This window comes from Drosophila persimilis, unplaced genomic scaffold (genome assembly GCF_003286085.1).
Source record: "Drosophila persimilis strain 14011-0111.01,24,50 unplaced genomic scaffold, DperRS2 tig00000002-arrow-pilon, whole genome shotgun sequence".
Classification (NCBI taxonomy): Eukaryota; Metazoa; Arthropoda; class Insecta; order Diptera; family Drosophilidae; genus Drosophila; species Drosophila persimilis.
In genome coordinates this window covers 15801840-15819470 of record NW_020825289.1, presented here as the reverse complement: position 1 = coordinate 15819470, position 17631 = coordinate 15801840, and the positions used below count along the sequence as shown (strand labels likewise).

At 45.8% G+C, this 17631-nt stretch overlaps 4 protein-coding genes across 5 annotated transcripts; 2 read left to right on the top strand and 2 right to left on the bottom strand.

The window, feature by feature from the left end:
• The first annotated feature begins 3450 nt into the window (after positions 1 to 3450).
• On the top strand, positions 3451 to 10496 carry LOC6592730 (high mobility group protein Z). Of its 2 annotated transcripts, none has more exons than XM_002018061.2 (3): positions 3451 to 3612; positions 9291 to 9523; positions 9593 to 10496. In XM_002018061.2, exons 2-3 carry the CDS (start codon positions 9365 to 9367, stop codon positions 9773 to 9775), a joined length of 342 nt encoding a protein of 113 aa, XP_002018097.1. In that variant the 5' UTR covers positions 3451 to 3612; positions 9291 to 9364; the 3' UTR covers positions 9776 to 10496. The 2 variants fall into 2 exon arrangements, with proteins under 2 accessions (XP_002018097.1, XP_026841009.1); XM_026985208.1 differs by lacking the exon at positions 3451 to 3612 and adding an exon at positions 5068 to 5165.
• A 254-nt stretch (positions 10497 to 10750) lies between these two features.
• Positions 10751 to 15516, top strand: LOC6592731 (cyclic nucleotide-gated cation channel beta-1). Its single transcript, XM_002018062.2, has 6 exons — positions 10751 to 10940; positions 11335 to 11440; positions 12124 to 13776; positions 13833 to 13982; positions 14045 to 14474; positions 14532 to 15516. Exons 2-6 carry the CDS (start codon positions 11414 to 11416, stop codon positions 15440 to 15442), a joined length of 3171 nt encoding a protein of 1056 aa, XP_002018098.1. The 5' UTR covers positions 10751 to 10940; positions 11335 to 11413; the 3' UTR covers positions 15443 to 15516.
• On the bottom strand, positions 15509 to 16271 carry LOC6592732 (phosphopantothenoylcysteine decarboxylase). The gene is made up of 3 exons (XM_002018063.2): positions 16097 to 16271; positions 15899 to 16038; positions 15509 to 15830 (listed from the first exon to the last, which is right to left on the bottom strand). The coding sequence occupies exons 1-3, from the start codon at positions 16269 to 16271 to the stop codon at positions 15570 to 15572; spliced, it is 576 nt and encodes a 191-aa protein (XP_002018099.1). The 3' UTR covers positions 15509 to 15569.
• Positions 16213 to 16593, bottom strand: LOC6593126 (cytochrome c oxidase assembly protein COX19). Its single transcript, XM_002018064.2, has one exon. The coding sequence runs from the start codon at positions 16548 to 16550 to the stop codon at positions 16281 to 16283; it is 270 nt and encodes an 89-aa protein (XP_002018100.1). The 5' UTR covers positions 16551 to 16593; the 3' UTR covers positions 16213 to 16280.
• Positions 16594 to 17631: the final 1038 nt, after the last annotated feature.

The following is a 17631-nucleotide window of genomic DNA, read 5'->3' as shown; positions in this document are numbered from 1 at the left end:
AACCGACAACAACAAGTGCCCCTGTCCCCTGTCCCCTGTCCGCGGTCTGTGCCTGTGCCTGTGCCTGCATCCTGCTGTGAGTACTACTTCACGACTGTGCCTGTGTGTGTCCCTGTAAGCTGCAGCATTCACTTACCCAAGGCAAGCCATCCAGTTCCATGAAAGGTACAAACTACTCGACCATCCCATCAACATACATACTCGTACTCGTACTCGTACTCGTACGCAACCATGTATTTGCAGGCAAAATGAAGCCCAAGTGCCAGATTCAGACCATGTCCAGGTCCAGGTCCAGGCAAAAACAGAAACTAAGCTGGGTACGCAAGAGTATGCGACAAAAAGGATAGGGAAAGGCACAGGATATGGTTTGAGGAATGCACAACACAGCTTAGACCGTCTATACTTGTCTATACTCTGAAGTCCAAACGGAGATACAAATTATGGAACATCCCAGTGGGGGGCGGGCAGAATGGAATGTCTTATGAGTTTCCACTGAATGAATGGGAGATATAATGTATATAATCTAAGTTAGTTGACTGAAAGATTTAATATATACTGGCAATATGTTTAAAGGATATGTTTTAGGGATGCCTAGTGAGCCATTATCATCTGCAGGATATTTCCGGCCGTATACTCTATACATAACTTTTCAGCTCAAAATTTAGTTCCCAATAGAGCATTTATGTCTCGATCTGATTGTTGCCCCATTACACTGTTGTACTTTGTTTCTATACTCTCTGTCGCTGACGCACACACTCCATGCAGTACATACGAACGTATGCAGGCTCGTTATATCCACATCCTGTGAAAAGTACGCCTCATGCGTCCCCATTTCGATGAAGCGTTCGCCTGCTCTCCGGCTGGATGGCTCGGTCTCGTTAGGTTGTTCGTTTTTGCATACTCCTCTCCAGGCGTATGGGACCTCATGCCACCCCTCGGAGAACACCCCTTCGCTGCTGCCATCAACATCATCGTCGTCATCATCCGCTCCGTTTCGTCTATGCCCGACAATTGCCACCACCGAAAGCCGCTGCCAGTAGCAGCGTCGGCAGTCGACCCGACTGCTGACTGCAGCCCATCCGTATCCCTCACCTCCTCACAGGACCAGAGGCAGAGCTAAAGCCAGAGACAGAGTCGCACAGTCAGCCCGAACCCAGTAGAACCCAACACCAAAGGCAACCCATGCATCTCCCATGCCATACCACCATCCCCACCATACCACGATATCATCGTTAGCTTTACGGCAGTGGAAGGCTCTCTGTGTGCTGCTACACAGACAAGACTGAAATGAGACGACAAACAACCATAATAATCGACCGACCCACTGGCACTGTGGGCCAAAGCCCCATGCAAAAAGTTATATCGTGAAAAAAATAGATGTCCAAGCAACGCAAAAGCAACAGATTAGCAATGCTATGCTAAATGGATCCTGAAACATTGGCAGGGATTTCAAAGGTGTTTTCTAAACAAAAGCAACCCCTCAATGGTTGTTTTTGCAGAGGTCAATGATCTTCAAAATGGGGGCTTTTATCGCATTTATTGTAGCAGATCAATAAAATTAATCTTTAAGATTAAAATTTCAGAAAAGATTCTCCTGTTTACTACTGGAGGTTGAAGATATTACCATGTTTCTAAGTGTAGATCATTCACCTATTCATATTAGACTTGATTTATTTGATTGTTGATACAACATTTAATATGAGTACAATTTTTCCATGGTAAAAGATTAAAGATATAATAGCATATGTACCTTGATAAGAGAACGGTAATATATTGAAGATCTTGATAATTTTATGACAGATTCAATGTGTTTTCTATTCTATACGAGATGATACAAATCCGTAGAGTTCGAATTGCAACATTATGCTTAGCTAAAGATCGGTTTTGTCATTTAAAGTTGCACAAGGAATCTGGTTAATCCGATGAGCAGTTCAGCCCGGCACTTATCCAAAAAAAATGCACCACCAACCGGCAGGCAACATGAGACAGACCGGGTCTGGTCTGTCGCATTCAGGTCCACAATATCCCATTGCCTTGCATACCCTACAGGCGAACGAGTGGGGAACGTTGATTTCATGCTCTGTGCGCTCTGTGGCTGTCTGTTCGCGTGGATACAGATACAGTCGCACACACAATGATACATGCATACACTCAGTCCCGTACATAGTACGACAGCAGTGTCGACACGTACAACGGCCGCCCGTCGCCGCCGTCTGTTTGCCTCTCGGCCCCGCTACCCCCCAATCCACATCCACTCCACACACTCTCGTTCGTTCGGTGCTTTTCTCGGTTCGTATTTTCGCTGCGGCCTCTGCTACTGGGCTCTGACTGTAGCTGTACTGCGGGCCTCTATACAGCGAGATAGAGTCCATACGGATACGAAAAACATGCGATTCTGGTCGCACCTGGAAGTGCGCTATTCTTTGGTTGAAACGAATCTTTCAGATATCTTGGGATTTTGTTTGATTAGGTACAGATTGAATGATGCCCAATCAAATGTCGTATTTTTATCTACGAATTGTGGTTTTAGCATTAGAAGATTGAATGTCTAGATTGGAAGTTTTGGTACAATTTAAAATATGGAAATGTTTTTGGCAAACATTTTTGAATCTTTTTGATTTAGCTCGGGATGAAGTTAATTGGCATACCACCCCATAACATGTATTTCTTAATATTTGCAGATATCATTTGATATATAAATGGTTATAATTGTGATAGTTAGGGATATCCCATCTGTTTCACTAAAATTTCATTAAAATCCATCAAAATGTACCCCAATTTGAAATGAGGTCTGATAGATTATCCATTAACCAACATATTCACATACTTGGTACACCTTATGCCAGGGCTTAAACTATCCAATATTGTAGTACAAAGCAGACCATGCCATACCGTACATACCATACAAAACGATACGAAAGCAAGGCAAAGGCAAAGCAAAAGCAGGCGGCCATATTCAATGCTCTGACTCTGCGCTCTGTGGCTCTGTTGGTGGTGCTGGTGCTGCTGGTGCTGCTGCTGCTGATGCCTCTGCCTCTGTCCCGGGCACCCGGCTTCCGTCCATCTGCCGCCTGTTCATATAACGAACGAATTTCAGCTCTACTACAGACATACACCCACCCATACAACGGTAGTCGACCAGCCAGGCCAGATACACACGTACGCTGTAGTGCCGTATCTGTGTGTGTTTGTCGATTGCCTCGCACATAGAGCGACGAAAACTGCTCTGAGCACCGCACACACACAGATACAGCAAACGGTGTGCACGGATACTGCAGACACAGATACAGATACACTCGGTAGTGCCTGAGTTTGCGTCGTACCCGTGCTTCGTACTGCTGCTTTGCTTTGCTCTGCTCTGCCTGTGGCCTCTCATGGCTCTGGCTCTGGCTCTGTGGCTGTGGCTCGTTGGCTGGCATTCACTCAGTGTATTTGATATTCCAAAGGCAAGGCTGTACTACGTACCGAACCAAACCGAACAGACTTGAGTTTTTAGTAGAAGAAAATTTATAAAGTGAACAAACAGCAGGCCAGTACTGAACGTTGGTGCAAGATACAGAAGATTCGGTGGAGGTGCAATTAAAAGGCAAATTACGCGACATTTTCGTACGGGTGAGTGCTAAGTGTTCCACTACGATTGATTTCTAACTATTCCATCTGTGTGGTCTGGCCAAAATGCGCAGCCATCGTGGCCATTTATTATATAAAATTTGCTAAATAAAATAAACGACCCAATTTCTGGCGTGGGCATTCTCTACACTGGGGTTTTGCTTGGGCCTTTGGTTAGGTGGCTCTTGGTCGGGCCGCGTTGTAGTCGTCGTCATCTAGACATCGTTGTTGCTTGCATGGGATTGAAATTTTGAATGGAGGGCGCGCGCGAAATATTGACGGTTATTTTTTGAAAATTTATATCGAACCACAAGTGCGCTATGAAGAATCTATGCCCCATTCGGTGATTACCCAATCGATTACGCTTGTAAATGTCAAATCAATATTGTAGGTTAAATATTTATGCATTCATTTCTTGGAAAAAAGCGAAAAACATTTTTTTTTTCATCTTTTGATTTTTTGTAAAGTTGTAAAAAATTTCTATGAGAGCGAAATGCTGGGAGAGGTGATGGTGATGTAGGGGAAGTATTAAGGGGGAGAGCTTGTGGAAGAGGGGTTTTTTAGCGGGAAGGTGAGGGGGAGGCAGGTGGGCGGCATTGGGCAGCGTTTCGATTTAACATGTAGAGGGGTTTTCGCAGCAGAGGGGTATGTGTGTGCCAGAGGGGTAAGCGTTGACGGCGGCGCCGCCAAATACTACTAGCATTTCGTTCCACACAGAGCTTACGGCTCCGCTCCATGCTTCTATATGGTTAAGCGTGTACAGTCGCGGCAAAAATAGTCGGAACATGCGCGTCTTGTCAAATTGTATGGGAGGTAGGGGAAATGCACTCACTCAAGGCATGATTAGTCAAGAGCATAAACAGGAAGTGTACAACAAAACTTTAAAATTATTTTCATTCTTCAGTCGTATTATCTTTTTCCCCAATTAATTTCACCATAAATAATTAATAATAATTTTATGAACCAAATCAGCCCTGCCAATGTGCAGCGCCTGCACTGTGCATGCGCTGTAAGAACTCTTGAGGGCCAGCCTGCACGATTTTGCGGGACGCCTCTGTGCGGCCACCACAAAAACGCAAATTATTTCCCTCTTCGCACGCACGCAGCAGCAGGCGGTGCTGTACACTCTCGTTTTGCCACCACTGTGTACATACACAGCTCTCCAACGACTCTGTGTGTTGGTTGGCTGCCTGGTTCGTTCGACTCTACTCTCTGATACTCATATACAGATACTTTTGCTGCCTCTGCCTGTGCCGTGCCGTGCTGTTTGATGGTCTCGCTGGGTACGGCGCTCGTTTCGTTCGTTCGTCGTTTGCCTCTGCTTTGCCTTTGCTTCTGCTTCTGCCTCTGCGTTTGCTTTGCCTGCGTTTCGCTTGCTGGCGGCCTGCCTGGGCCCTGGTACAGCTGCTTCAGTTGATTTTCAGTTCAGTTCAGTTCAGTGTTCGCAGTACGTTTTTCGTTGTTCGGTCTCTCTCCCCAGCCAGTCATTCAGCAGAAACAGGCCGGGCCAAGAGTGAAGTGTACAGCACAGGCAGGCGACAGCAGCACAGCAAAACGTACGTAGAGATATGAGAATACGAGTATTTTTCATTAGTAGGGTAGGGGCTTCAACTCTTACACTGGCCTGCTCCAAGTGCTAACCAGCGCTGTCACAGTCGCCGTCAAATTAGTTGTTTCGCCCCGCTTTCGCGATAATTTTTGGTATTATCAGCATTTAATTGAAACGAAATGCTCGACAGTGCATGGAAATATTAATTGTGCTCGCGATTAACTCAATTGATTTTTGTTTTGAGTGGGATAGAGCAAAATTAGCAAATGGAAAATTGATTCATTTTCCTCGAAATGATTGTATTTTTAAAGCATGAAACGTGTGAAACGTTGGGAAATTTAAATTTATTATAGTACTAATTAGAGTAACTTTAACTGGAAAACAAATTTTCCGAATTTGATTCTAAGAAGTGATTTCTTTTAAGTAATATATAAAAAGAGTATTTTGTAAGATTTTATTTCCCATGATAAATGGATATTGGCTTTAACCTTCTGTTATTGCATATGTGCTCCTCGGGCTATCCGCAATATTGCCTCCCTCCAGTGTACATTCCCCGCTGTATATTCTGCATCTGCTGCAGCTGGGCTCTTCGATTTCTGATCGGCTGTCGCCCCACACCCCAGACAGACCCCAGACGACACGCCCGCTGTCCACCCACCTGTCGACATCTGCTGCGGGCTTCTCCTTTGGCCTTCCTCTGGTGTTTAGGAACATTTCCAGGCTTTACGGGCATAATCCTGCCGCCAAGTGGCATTCAGTTTCGCCTCCCGACAGACCAGTCGGCACCTCCCTTGATGACCTTCCGCATGTGCACATGCCTCAAACGGTTGACTCTATCCGTTATTCGCAATACCCGTCGTTGGTCACGTTCCCGTTATTTGCAGTGCTTTTTCGAAAAGAGTCCTGGGGTTGGCAACCATGTTGGATCCTTGTGGATCTTCGCACAGACTCAATCTTCCATCCACCCTCTGGGTGCAATCTTTTGGTTTGTTCGTTCATTTCCGTTTTTTTCCGAGCGCGTGCCATTTGTTTTTTGCGCTTACCCGTGCTGCACTCTCGAGTGCTAACTAAAAATGGCGCCAAAAGTTGTGTCATATAGCGGGACCCCAAACACACATACACACACAAACACAAACACAAACAAAAGAATAAAGAAGAGAGGTGTGTACTGAGAGAGCTTGCTTGATTTACAGCTACATATAAAGTTCTTTTCGCGCCACTTTTGTGCTGGTTCCTAATCTTATATTGGTTTTTTGTGTGGGAAGATATACCAAAGAAGACCCAAGGGGTGAATTTTGCTGTATTTTCGATCAGTCCTGTATTGTTTTGGGAGCCCAAGCTGTTAACAGCTTTCGCGATATTACATCAGTGAGTGCTTTTAGGATGACAATGTATTTTTTAGCGATTTTTCAAAAGATTATCTTTTCTCTTCCTTTTACGATATGCTTATTGTTGCTACAGTTGTACAACCCTCTACTTTATTGTTTGCTCTAATAATTAATTAAACGATTTTCATAAACAAAATCCCTTTGAGCAGCTATAAAAAACGTTTCAACTGTAAAACAGAGCACCACCAATGCGCCATCTATAGTTTTTCAATCACATTTCGACCGCCTTCCCTTTGATTTTGTGACCTGACTGTACCATACACTGGGAGAAACAACGGGTAGGGAAAAACGACCCTCAAGCGTGGGCATTATCAGCATTATGTACGAGCATTCATTCCCCCCATTAAAAGTCACCACTGTGCGTTCGCTCTCTGGCATATAAAGTACTCGCACTCGTACTCGTTTTTGTTATGGCTGTGGTTGTTGCAGCTGGGCTTCCAGTGCGCAAATCCCTGTAAAAATATCTACCCTAAAATGCTGTTACTGCGCACAAGCCTCGCAGTCGGTGGTTAGGTGGTGCCGGGTGGTTCTGGTTGGTTCGAGGTGGTTGCTTTTGGGTGGTGCTGGGCAAAAACACCATAAACACACACAAACACCCGTTCGGATAGATAAGCGGCAGCGTTGTCAGTTTTATGCCTTTTGGCCAGGCCGAGAGACTTTTCCGAAGCTGACGTTGACGCTGACTGCGTCAGAGGCAGCAGCAAAAGCAGCGACGGCGACGGAACAGCGACAGCGACGTCTGCTTTTCCATTTTAGATCGACATGGCCATTTCTGTGGAGGCTTGGGGCCAGGGTTTCTGTTGCCTTATTTAGTATTCCATTTAATGTCCTATGTGTGCCTTTTGTGTGTGCCCTGTGTTTGTCCACAGTCTGGCATTCATTATGCAGGGGTTCCTGCCGCACAAGTTGCGTATGCGTAATGTTGCCAGCCCTGTTCACGCCGCGTATGCGTAATGCAGTGGAAAAGCATTAAGAAAGCTTCATGTGGGGCGATTTGCCAGGGATTTCGAAGGATATGCTGTAAAGGCTGTTACCTGTATAATTGTCCCCGTTATAGCCGTAACTTTACAGATTTTTGTTCAATTTGAGTTCAATGTTCATTGCTGACATGAAATGAATCCGCCACGAGTCTAAAAACTTAAGGATTGCAATGATCTGATAGCTGAATTTATACTAAAATTATAGTAAAAGAACTTGTTACTATTTCTGGGAGTCCGCTTACTTTTTGCTATCGTTCGGAATACCATTGCACCCGATTGCACCTTTACTCCATGATTGAGTTATTAGTTCATCGAATTAGGCATCATTCGGTGCGGAAATTCCTTATGTTCCAGGTACCAAGCGTTTTCCTTGTAATCCTCGTGATGCAGGCAGCAAAATGAAATTTGCAACCAGTAACGACAGATGCAGAAACATACACGGCTCCTCTATGCCACAACCCACACACACACAGACGTGGAGAGTCAGACGGGGAACAGTTTTCGCTTTCGATTTTCTATATCGTTCACTCTCTCTCTCTCTCTCTTTCACTCTTCCGGCCGTGCTCTGCAGGCAAAATCCTGGCTGCATCACGTGTTGCGGCAATGTGCGAAGCCTCCTCGCCATCCATCTACGAGTTCCAGTTTCCTCCGTCGTCGTGTTTGTCAGTGTGTGGGTGTGTATCTGTGCGTGGTCGCGTTTAACTAGCAAGAATTTGCCGCTGTTTTCCTGTTGCTCCTGGACAACGATGTCACAGAATACATATACACACACACACTCACACACAGAGCCGTGGGGTTCTGGCCAATGGAGAATGTTGTGCAATGTGTGGAGGCGTCGGCATCCTGATTGATGCGCCACACTTCACTACCCTCCTCCACCCACACGACTCCCCAGTGGGTTCCTGGGGGCTCCTGGTGGTCCACGGTTCTACAGACAGCTTCCTTCAGTGCGCTTTCGAGTCGTTTGTTAACCCAATTCACGTTGCTTTCTGCTTCTCCCTCTCGTTGAACATTTGGGATTTGGGTCAAGTGCATGTCTTATGGCCATTGGGGGGCCTGTTGTCGCCGCTTCATTTGCATGGCGCGTACCCTATTCCGACGTTAGACCATTGTCATCCAACCCCAAAACAGCTGATCTGTGGATTGGGCTTGGATTCAAAATACTAACGAAAAAAAGGGAAAGAGTTGAGGGGTTGATTTCCTGCAGGGATACAAACAAAACCTGTGTACACAATAGCCCCAAAAGTGCAATGCACTCTGTGTTATGTACAGGAAAGTATGTGTGTATGTATATGGTGTATATAAAGTATACAGATACATCAATCAGCCCCCACAATTAACCCGAAATATTCCAGTTATAAATAGTGATTATGTGCAGGGATATAATGTATCAAAAGTAAAGTATTCCATTGTGATAGGTTCTCTGTGTGTGAGCTTCAGAGCAAGGAATGTGTAAAGTATGGTTGGGTGCGCAGCTGGGGGAGTAATCCAATAGGAATATTTAATTGGAGCCCGTTTGTGTGTACACTGTACAGGTCAAAATGCAATCGTTTAATATTTAATGGGCTGAGGAAAGCAGGATGAATAAGCTGAAAGTATTTACAGTATGTTCAAGGAGAATTATGAACTATATTTTGAACGGAGCTAGGAATAATATTTTTAAGTAAAACCATTCCATATTCTCTCTGTTCTCTTAACATTTCCTCACGTATTACTATGGTATAAGGAAGTAGATAATTAACTTGTTTCTTTCATCAATTGCAGCAATAATTGACATTACTCATTGAGAGCTTAAAAGTTGTCCCCCGAGCAAAACCCATCAAAAACCAAATACAAATATGAGTGCAGCAGGAGATCGCCCGAAGCGTCCCCTGTCCGCCTACATGCTATGGCTGAACGAGACGCGTGAATCCATCAAGAAGGAGAATCCCGGCAGCAAGGTTACAGACATCGCCAAGCGCGGTGGTGAGCTCTGGCGCGGACTGAAGGACAAGACGGTAAGGAAATCAGAGTTCTATTTGAAGAATCCCCAGCTATAATATCATTTCGAATGTCTCACAAACTAGGAATGGGAGCAGAAGGCCATCAAAATGAAGGAGGAGTACAATCGGGCGGTGAAGGAGTACGAGGCCAATGGCGGCACTGATTCCGGTGCGCCCAAGAAGCGAAAGAAGATGCCCGTCAAGCCCGTCAAGAAGATCAAGAAGAAGGAGTCCTCCGAGGAGGATGAGGAGGACGAGAGCGAGTAGGAGGGATGCGAAACGGCAGCTTTTTGCATAAGTTTTAAAATACATTTTATTAATGTAATTTTTTAAGTGACATAAAAAAACAAAACATAAAAAAAGAAACCAAGTAAAAAAAAACTCTAAAAATATGAAAAAACCACAAAAAAAATTAAGTCCTTACATCTTTAAATATGCACTAGAAACCATACAAAACACCCACATCCACACACACAGAAACACAGCATAAACCATAAAAAATAAGTTAAAGTGAAGAAACGATGATAAAACACAATTTCCACTCGGAGAACTAGCAAATGTTTTATATATTCTAGGTTTGTACGTATCGATGTATGTACCTATATGTATGTAATTCTTCATCAAGAACCCCACATCCACACAACCACACAGCCACAGTCTCCCACGCCAGAGGATCTTTGGGGGATACCCCGTACCCCCCTACCATTTGGCCACTTTCGATTGCATCAAAGTTATTTGAATTTCGAATCCATAGATTCGAAGGCAAAAAAGTTATATATACATATATATATGTATACGTTTTAAAATGCCTACATGAGTATATATTTAAATATATGCCTATATATGTATGTATTGTGTAATTTAAAAGAGAAAACAAACAAAACAAAAACAACAAAAATATTACAATTATGTAATTGTAAATGTAGAGCTGAATGGAATATTATTTCAACAAAAAAAATATATATAAAGAAATTGTAAAAAAAAATAATCAGTACATATGTGTTTCTATTTTTTGATTTCCTGAATCGGTGGTTTATTAGAGGGGATAGCTTTAACCACGAAAAGTTTTATTTAAGCTTAAGAGCTTTTTGGCAACTCCACATAACACGAAGAAAAACATTACGAAAGGTAAGCCAATAATAAAAATAAAGGAAATTCTAAGTAATATTTGTTTGATAATTGCGAGATATAGATTACAAGATTCCCGCACATTATGATATTTTATATACATATAGGCTTCATTTATAAGTGAGCTTAGTTCCACTGTACTTCACGTAGAAGTACAGAGCGCCTGCGTTGATTTTGTTTTGCCAAGTGCAGGGCATTTCCGTTGTCCAGTTCATCTTTTCCTTCAGCGGCGGCAGGCGACTCTTTGTTTGGGGTCGAGAAGCATCCACAGTAGCCAATCCTTATCCTGTGGGCCTTTGGACAAGTGAGTTTCCAAGCAAACATCTGTTCTGAGTGCAATCAGGGAAGTAAGAACTTCAAGAATAATCCGTGCAGAATATCGCAATCCCTGAAAATAGTGTGACTCTACAATTTCCAAATAAATTTAAACCACCTGTTGAAGTGGGTTTGAGTTGGGACTGGGACCCGGAATGGGTTCCGGGCAGCAAACGAATGGAATAAGCAAATCGGCAAAGAAAACCAAAAGTTGCAACAGCTGGAAAAATCAATACTGCGTGGCATATGGATAGTGGGGGCTGTAGATAGCAGTCGATGGGGACTGCTGCACTTCGTTTGCGTGTCATGTCTACTCTATTCAGCAAATAAGTCATACGCCGTGTGCAACACGCAGTTTAGCATGTATTTCTCTCTCCTTTCAGAACTAAGGCAACTGACCCTGAACCCTCCCCTCCCTGCGTTGACACTGAACTTGCTCGGAGCCAAAAACAATCCACCATAATGACCAGCATGGGACGCTTTCGCATGGTAAGCTAAATGTCGTGGATATTTTCGTGCACGCGCGAAGAGGTCAACTTGAGATACTCTGAGGAATCTTGGAAGTTCGAGGAGGTTTTTTATACACTATTGGGGAAGGGTTTTCCCTTCCGAGCCTCAGAGATACAGAAGCTTCATCAGTTATTGGTAGCACATGTCATTTGTTAGGGTTCTCTTTTGAAAATAGCAGGAATAACCCTTGAGATACATATGTATCTATAAGATGCTTTCGAATCGTTCAGGTAACTTGGATTATTAGCTTTACTTTTGTATCCGCAATAGACATTTGTTTCTTTGGAACGTTTCTTTATCCGTGGAAAATATTTGTATCTGTTAGTTACCATTATTGGGTTAACGAAATAAGCTTTAATTTGAGAATTTGTTCAGTAAGGGGCCTATAAACTTTGACCCCAAAGATATTGTGAACCCGCGTCCTTCGCTTATGGCACGCGCTTAAACCAATAACCGACAACTCATAGATAGAGCTATAGATATACTAGATAGATGAGGTATTGATACTGGAAACATTAAAAGTGCGGGCGTCTCGGGGCAATTACCATGCAAGGCACATTCAGCCGCAGCACCGGGAGTTGTTTTTATTGGATGTGCGTGCTGGTTCGCCTCGAGACGAGCTGTTGGCCATCGAATCGACCGAGTGCTCGCTTCATTCACAGCTGAACCAGCGCAGCGAGGAGCTCGAACTGGAGGCGAATGCATCGCTACTGAAGTCATCGCCCAACATTTTGGAGAACTTTTCGTACGACGATTTCCAACTACCGAAGGCACACAAGCACCTCAAGCGGATGGCGACCTCTCCAATGTCCACGCCTACCACCAGCTCCGGCTACGAATCGGGCAGGTCCAAGGAGGTGGCAGAGCCCAAGTTCTGCGACACTCTGGAGCGGCACGCCTTTATGCGGAATGTGATCAACCGGCAGCCGGAGAGCGTGCGCCGCTACTCGAGTCCGGGGGAGAAGGAGGCTCAGGTGCGGCGCAGCCTGGAGGAGATCTCCAAGGACATCAAGGAGATCGAACAGTTTGTTACGGCCACAGAGCAAATGATGCAGCGCGAGAACGAGTTGGAGAAGGAGCAGGTTCAGGTGCAGATCCAAGCGCAGATCCGGCGAAGCGACAAGGAGAACAAGACCCCGAGTCCCGTCAAGCGGATCACCTACAAGATCAATGCCTACAAGGCCCCGCAGCGTCGCCAGCGTCCAAACAGTCCCCGGTTCTATCACTCCCGGCTGTACTTCCGTAACGGTAGAATTGGCTGTGTGGACGCCGCCGAACAGCAGAGCAATATCGGAGCAACCCATGCCCTGGTCAAGCACATACTGAAGCACGAGAAGCCGCTGGTAAGTCCGGACAGTGTGAGACGCATCCTGCAGCCGGACAACTTGGAGATGACGCCCCTTCCGGGGATGGTTCCCATGCCAGTATCCGATCTGGTGGCAGTACAGCGAGCCGAAGAGCTGGCGGCGGCCACGGGACAGGTGGTATTTCCACTGGAGTCGTGTGACCAGCCAGCAGACGAGTCCCAAGACATCCAGGAAGAGGACGAAGACGAACAGGACGTGCAGATCTGCTACAACGAGTCGCCGGAGCTGCAGAATGAGGATCACAATGTGAGTCGCCTGCGTTCGCCCTCCATCAACGAGAGCGAGATCGTAGCCGTGTTGGAACCTGAAAAGGATCGGGAGCAGGAGCATCATCGCAAGCCGAGCAGCGCCGGCAGCCTGGATTCGCAGGGCCAGCAGTTCCTACGCGACCAGGTCCGCCACCTGGTGCGACGCTTTACGGCCCGCGCCAACAAGGTCAAGTCCCGGATCGAGCTGCCGCCCACGCCCTCGTCCAGCAACGCCAGCTCGCCCTCGCCTCCGCCGACGGCCCTGCATGCGAGCACCAAGAGCCTGCATCCCTCGCCGGAGCACAAGGTGCGTCTGGTGCCGGCTGGTTCTTCGCCTCATCGCGGACGCCTCTTTGAGGCGGACACTCCTCGCTCCAATGTCTGGCTCTGCTCCAGCCTGTGCGGCGCCAACAACGACGAAAGGACGCTGGATCCACAGGGGAAGATCTACATCTCCTGGCTGTGTGTGGTGTCGCTATCCTTCCTCTACAACGCCTGGGTCATACCGTTGCGCGCCTCATTTCCCTTTCAGACGAAGGAGAACACCAACATCTGGCTGGCCTGCGACTTCTGTGCGGACATCGTCTATCTGCTGGATGTGGTCTTCTTTAAGCACCGAGTTATGTACCTCTTCGAGGGCTTTTGGGTGAAGAACAAGAACCTCACGAGGAAAAACTACATGCGGAAGCTACAGTTTAAGGTGCGTTTTAGTCCCTCCACTCATGCCAAACCCAGCCTCATAGAACTCTTAAACAGTTGGATCTTCTGGCTTTGCTGCCCTTGGAGCTGTTCTACCTGAAGCTAGGAACGGGCGCAGTCTGGTTGCGCTTCCCTCGCTTCTTTAAGATACAAAGCTTCTGGGAAGTGTTCCGTCTGCTGGATCGGGTGATATCATCGCCGCATTTTGTAAGTTTCCATTTGAATCCTTTTTTTATTCACTTATCTTTGGATTGCTTTTATCCAAATAGGTTCGCGTGGCCAAAACCCTCACCTATATGCTCTATATGATCCACATCACAGCTGCCCTGTACTACGCCTACAGTGACTATCAGGGCTTGGGCAAGAACCGCTGGGTCTTCAGTGGCAAGGGACACCCTTATGTGCGGTGCTTTGCCTTTGCCACCAAGACGGCCACATCGATAGGAAAAAATCCGAAGCCGGAACGCCAGGGGGAGTACGTCTTCATGACGGTAGCCTGGCTGATGGGCGTCTTTGTGTTCGCCCTGCTGATCGGACAGATACGGGACATCATATCCACGGCCACCAGGAACAAGCACGAGTACCGTCAGCTGGAGGACGAGACGCTGGAGTACATGCGACGTTTGAATCTATCCCAAGAGGTGCAGTCAAGGGTCAAGATGTGGTTCCAGTTCACCTGGGAGCAGCAGCGTACTTTGGGTAGGTACATGCTTCTCCAAAGTAATCCACTTTTCTGATTCTCTTCTTTCCTCTCAGATGAATCCAATATACTTGATGCGCTGCCCATTAATCTCAAAACAGACATCGCCATCTCCGTACACATTCAGACCCTGTCCAAGGTTCAGCTTTTTGCCGATTGCGAGGAGGCGTTGCTGAGGGATCTGGTGTTGAAGCTGCGGGCGGTCACCTTTCTGCCCAAAGACTTTGTCTGCCGCAAAGGGGAGGTCGGCCGCGAGATGTACATTGTAAAGCTGGGCCAAGTCCAGGTAATGGGCGGTCCCAACAGCGACGTGGTTCTGGCCACCCTCACCGAAGGTTCAGTGTTTGGAGAGATCAGCTTGCTGGGCATCAACGGAGCCGATCGTCGCACGGCCGATGTGCGATCCAAGGGCTACTCTAATTTGTTTGTGCTGTCCAAGTCGGACTTGAACGAGGTAATTGCATACTATCCCAACGCGCAGGCCATCCTGAAGAAGCGAGCCCGTCAGCTGATGCGAAAGAATGCAGCCCGGGAACGCGAGGAGGAGCGAGAGCGTGCCCAGAGTGCCCTGCAAGCGGATGTGGTCATTGGCAATCCCAAGACTCCAGAGACACCACCAAAACTTCTCCAGACTGTCATACAGGCTTTGCCGTTTGAATCGCCTGCCGTGGTGCTCATCACACGGGGCTCGAAGCGAATGCGTCGTAAGGGTCAGTCCCTTCAAATGGAGACCATAATGGAGCCGAAGCTTGAGGTAACAGGCGATCCTGAATTGCCAGGACAGAAGAGCGGGAACGGAGAGAATAGGAGCACAAGGACAGGGCGCTGTTCACCAGATTTGCTTTCCTCCATACAGCAGGAACTGAAGTCCAAGCACAAGTTCATCAATCTCACCGACTCGGAGAAGGCTCTGATCAACCACTCGGCCAACAACTCCATGGAGAACATGAAGGTGGTGGATCTGTAAGGCGTGGCCAATTATAAATGTCTAATTGTTGTAACAAAATATTCTGCGATATATAAACAATGTGTGTATAACAATTTGGGCGTTTACTTTCTCCTGTCGCCCGACCTTAATTATAAATATTTAACAATTAGTTATCCAACCGAAAGGCAGCCACCACCGCTTCAACAATTGTGGGCACTTCTGCCATAGCCCCATTGCCCGTGTCGCCGCACATTAGTTTTTTTGAAATGCAGGGAATCTCCTTATAGCCCCAGCTCACCAGCTTTTCGATCTGCTCCTTTGTGATGGGATGATCATACATGCGCGTATTCATGGCTGGCGCAAAGAGTAGGGGCTTCTCCAGGTCCCAAGCACGCACGACGCACATCACAAGGTTGTCGCAAATCCCCTGCAATAGAAACGCAGATAGGCATGTTTACAGAAGATTACTGGGGAATCTGGTTTAGTTCATCTTACAGTGGCCATTTTGGAGAGAGAATTAGCGCTAAGTGGAGCAATCACCATCAGATCGGCCCACTTTCCCAGTTCAATGTGCAGCACGGGATCGCCGCGGTGGTTCCAACCCAACCACTCATCGCGATTATGAAGAATGGGCACTGAAAAGGAAGGTTACTCAAGGCATAAGCCGGACCACTTATCTTACAAACCACCCACCGTTCTCGGGTATTTGCTCCAGCTCAAAGAAGTGTTTGGCTGCCTCGGTAATAAGGATTTGAAGGTGAAATTTGTACGGCAGCCGTTCATCGGAGAGTTCTGCTATCATTTGCGTTAACTTAATGGTTGCCACGCTACCTGTGGCTGCTATAATCACATTACGTTCTGGTTTCATTGTGGACTACTATTGCTTGTCTTCCTCTGGCGCCGGTTTCTTATCGTGAAAGCCCAACTTTGACCATTCGGTTTTTTCCATAAGATTGTTGTCCATGCGACAAGCAAGATAGTTTTGGGCGTCCTCGCGGCACTGACTCGTGTCCTGGGCGTTACGCCGCAGGCAGCTGGCGTATAGAAGAAATTGCTTCTTGCAGAGGCCCTCGTGATCCAGTGGAAATGAGCCCTTCTCCGGCGGCGTCGGTATGAACTTCTTCTGGCTGTAGATTTGCGAAGTCATTTGAGTTGGGTGAGCTCAAGATCTTATCTTAGATCATTGATGATATATGGCATTTAATTACGAAATAAGAGTATAAATAAACAGAACAGTAGCAGAGAAATGAGACGGTATATTTTGGTATATTTCTGAGGGTCAAACTTTAACCGCGGTCACACTGCAGCTTAGATACGGTATTTTTACTTGTCGGTATTTTTGAGGTCAAAATTAAACCGGTGGTATATGTTCGGTATATCAATATTAAATTTAATTTTCAACGGTATATAGAAATCGAATAAAAGCATGTATTTAGAATAGGCCAGTCAAGTAGAAAATTGATTTATCAATCGTATAAAATTATATGGGCATGGCTAAATGTTCTATATAGCTAGTAATATTCGACGGAATATCAAACACGAGGAATATGTAAAATAGAACTTGACTTCGTCAGTATATTTACGGTATATTTTGAAAATGAGGCGGTCTGTTTCGGTATATTTCTGAGGGTCGGACGGTATATTTTATCGATAAATCGGCGGTCACACTGTATGACACACACTCGTAAAAAAAATACATCGCAGTTTGTTACGTGAGAGTTTTCAACGATTAATTTTGTTATTTTGAAGTGATTTAATTTAATTTTCAATTCACGAAAGTGTCTTTAACTGATTGTACAAATGTATTAATAACAAAAGGTATGTCTATGTGAACGCTATAAGCATTAAAACATGGTTTGAAAACTGTGAAAAACGCGTGTGCATGTGTTGGTAATATAAACGTGGCTTTGTCTGCGAAAATTTTTCGAAAAGACACAAACATAAACGCTGTGTGCAAAACTATTGAAAACTGCTGTGCTGAACGTCAAGACAATAAAGTGAAAAGAAGTTTGGGTGATAAAATATTCCTCAAACGTTGGCAGGATGCAATTTGCAAATTGCAGCCTTCGAGGCAATGTGTCTGATGGACGCCATATTGAATTTTGTTGGCATGTATGTGGGTGTATTTGTGGTTTGTTTTCAGACGCGCGTGATTGTTTACCTTGCCGCTGCACCATGAACCTCTCTCCCCATCCCTTATCGTTTTGATATAAATTAAATGCTGTTGC

Excerpts from the sequence above, each read along its gene's own strand:
- LOC6592730 (XM_002018061.2), top strand. The coding sequence starts at position 9,365 with ATGAGTGCAGCAGGAGATCGCCCGAAGCGTCCCCTGTCCGCCTACATG. Across the intron at positions 9,524-9,592 it reads GCGGACTGAAGGACAAGACG|GAATGGGAGCAGAAGGCCAT; the intron begins GTAAGGAAATCA and ends CTCACAAACTAG.
- LOC6593126 (XM_002018064.2), bottom strand. The coding sequence starts at position 16,550 with ATGACTTCGCAAATCTACAGCCAGAAGAAGTTCATACCGACGCCGCCG.
- LOC6592731 (XM_002018062.2), top strand. The coding sequence starts at position 11,414 with ATGACCAGCATGGGACGCTTTCGCATG. Across the intron at positions 11,441-12,123 it reads GCATGGGACGCTTTCGCATG|CTGAACCAGCGCAGCGAGGA; the intron begins GTAAGCTAAATG and ends CTTCATTCACAG. Across the intron at positions 13,983-14,044 it reads TGATATCATCGCCGCATTTT|GTTCGCGTGGCCAAAACCCT; the intron begins GTAAGTTTCCAT and ends TTATCCAAATAG.
- LOC6592732 (XM_002018063.2), bottom strand. The coding sequence starts at position 16,271 with ATGAAACCAGAACGTAATGTGATTATAGCAGCCACAGGTAGCGTGGCA. Across the intron at positions 16,039-16,096 it reads GGAGCAAATACCCGAGAACG|TGCCCATTCTTCATAATCGC; the intron begins GTGGGTGGTTTG and ends CTTCCTTTTCAG. Across the intron at positions 15,831-15,898 it reads CTCTCTCCAAAATGGCCACT|GGGATTTGCGACAACCTTGT; the intron begins GTAAGATGAACT and ends TTTCTATTGCAG.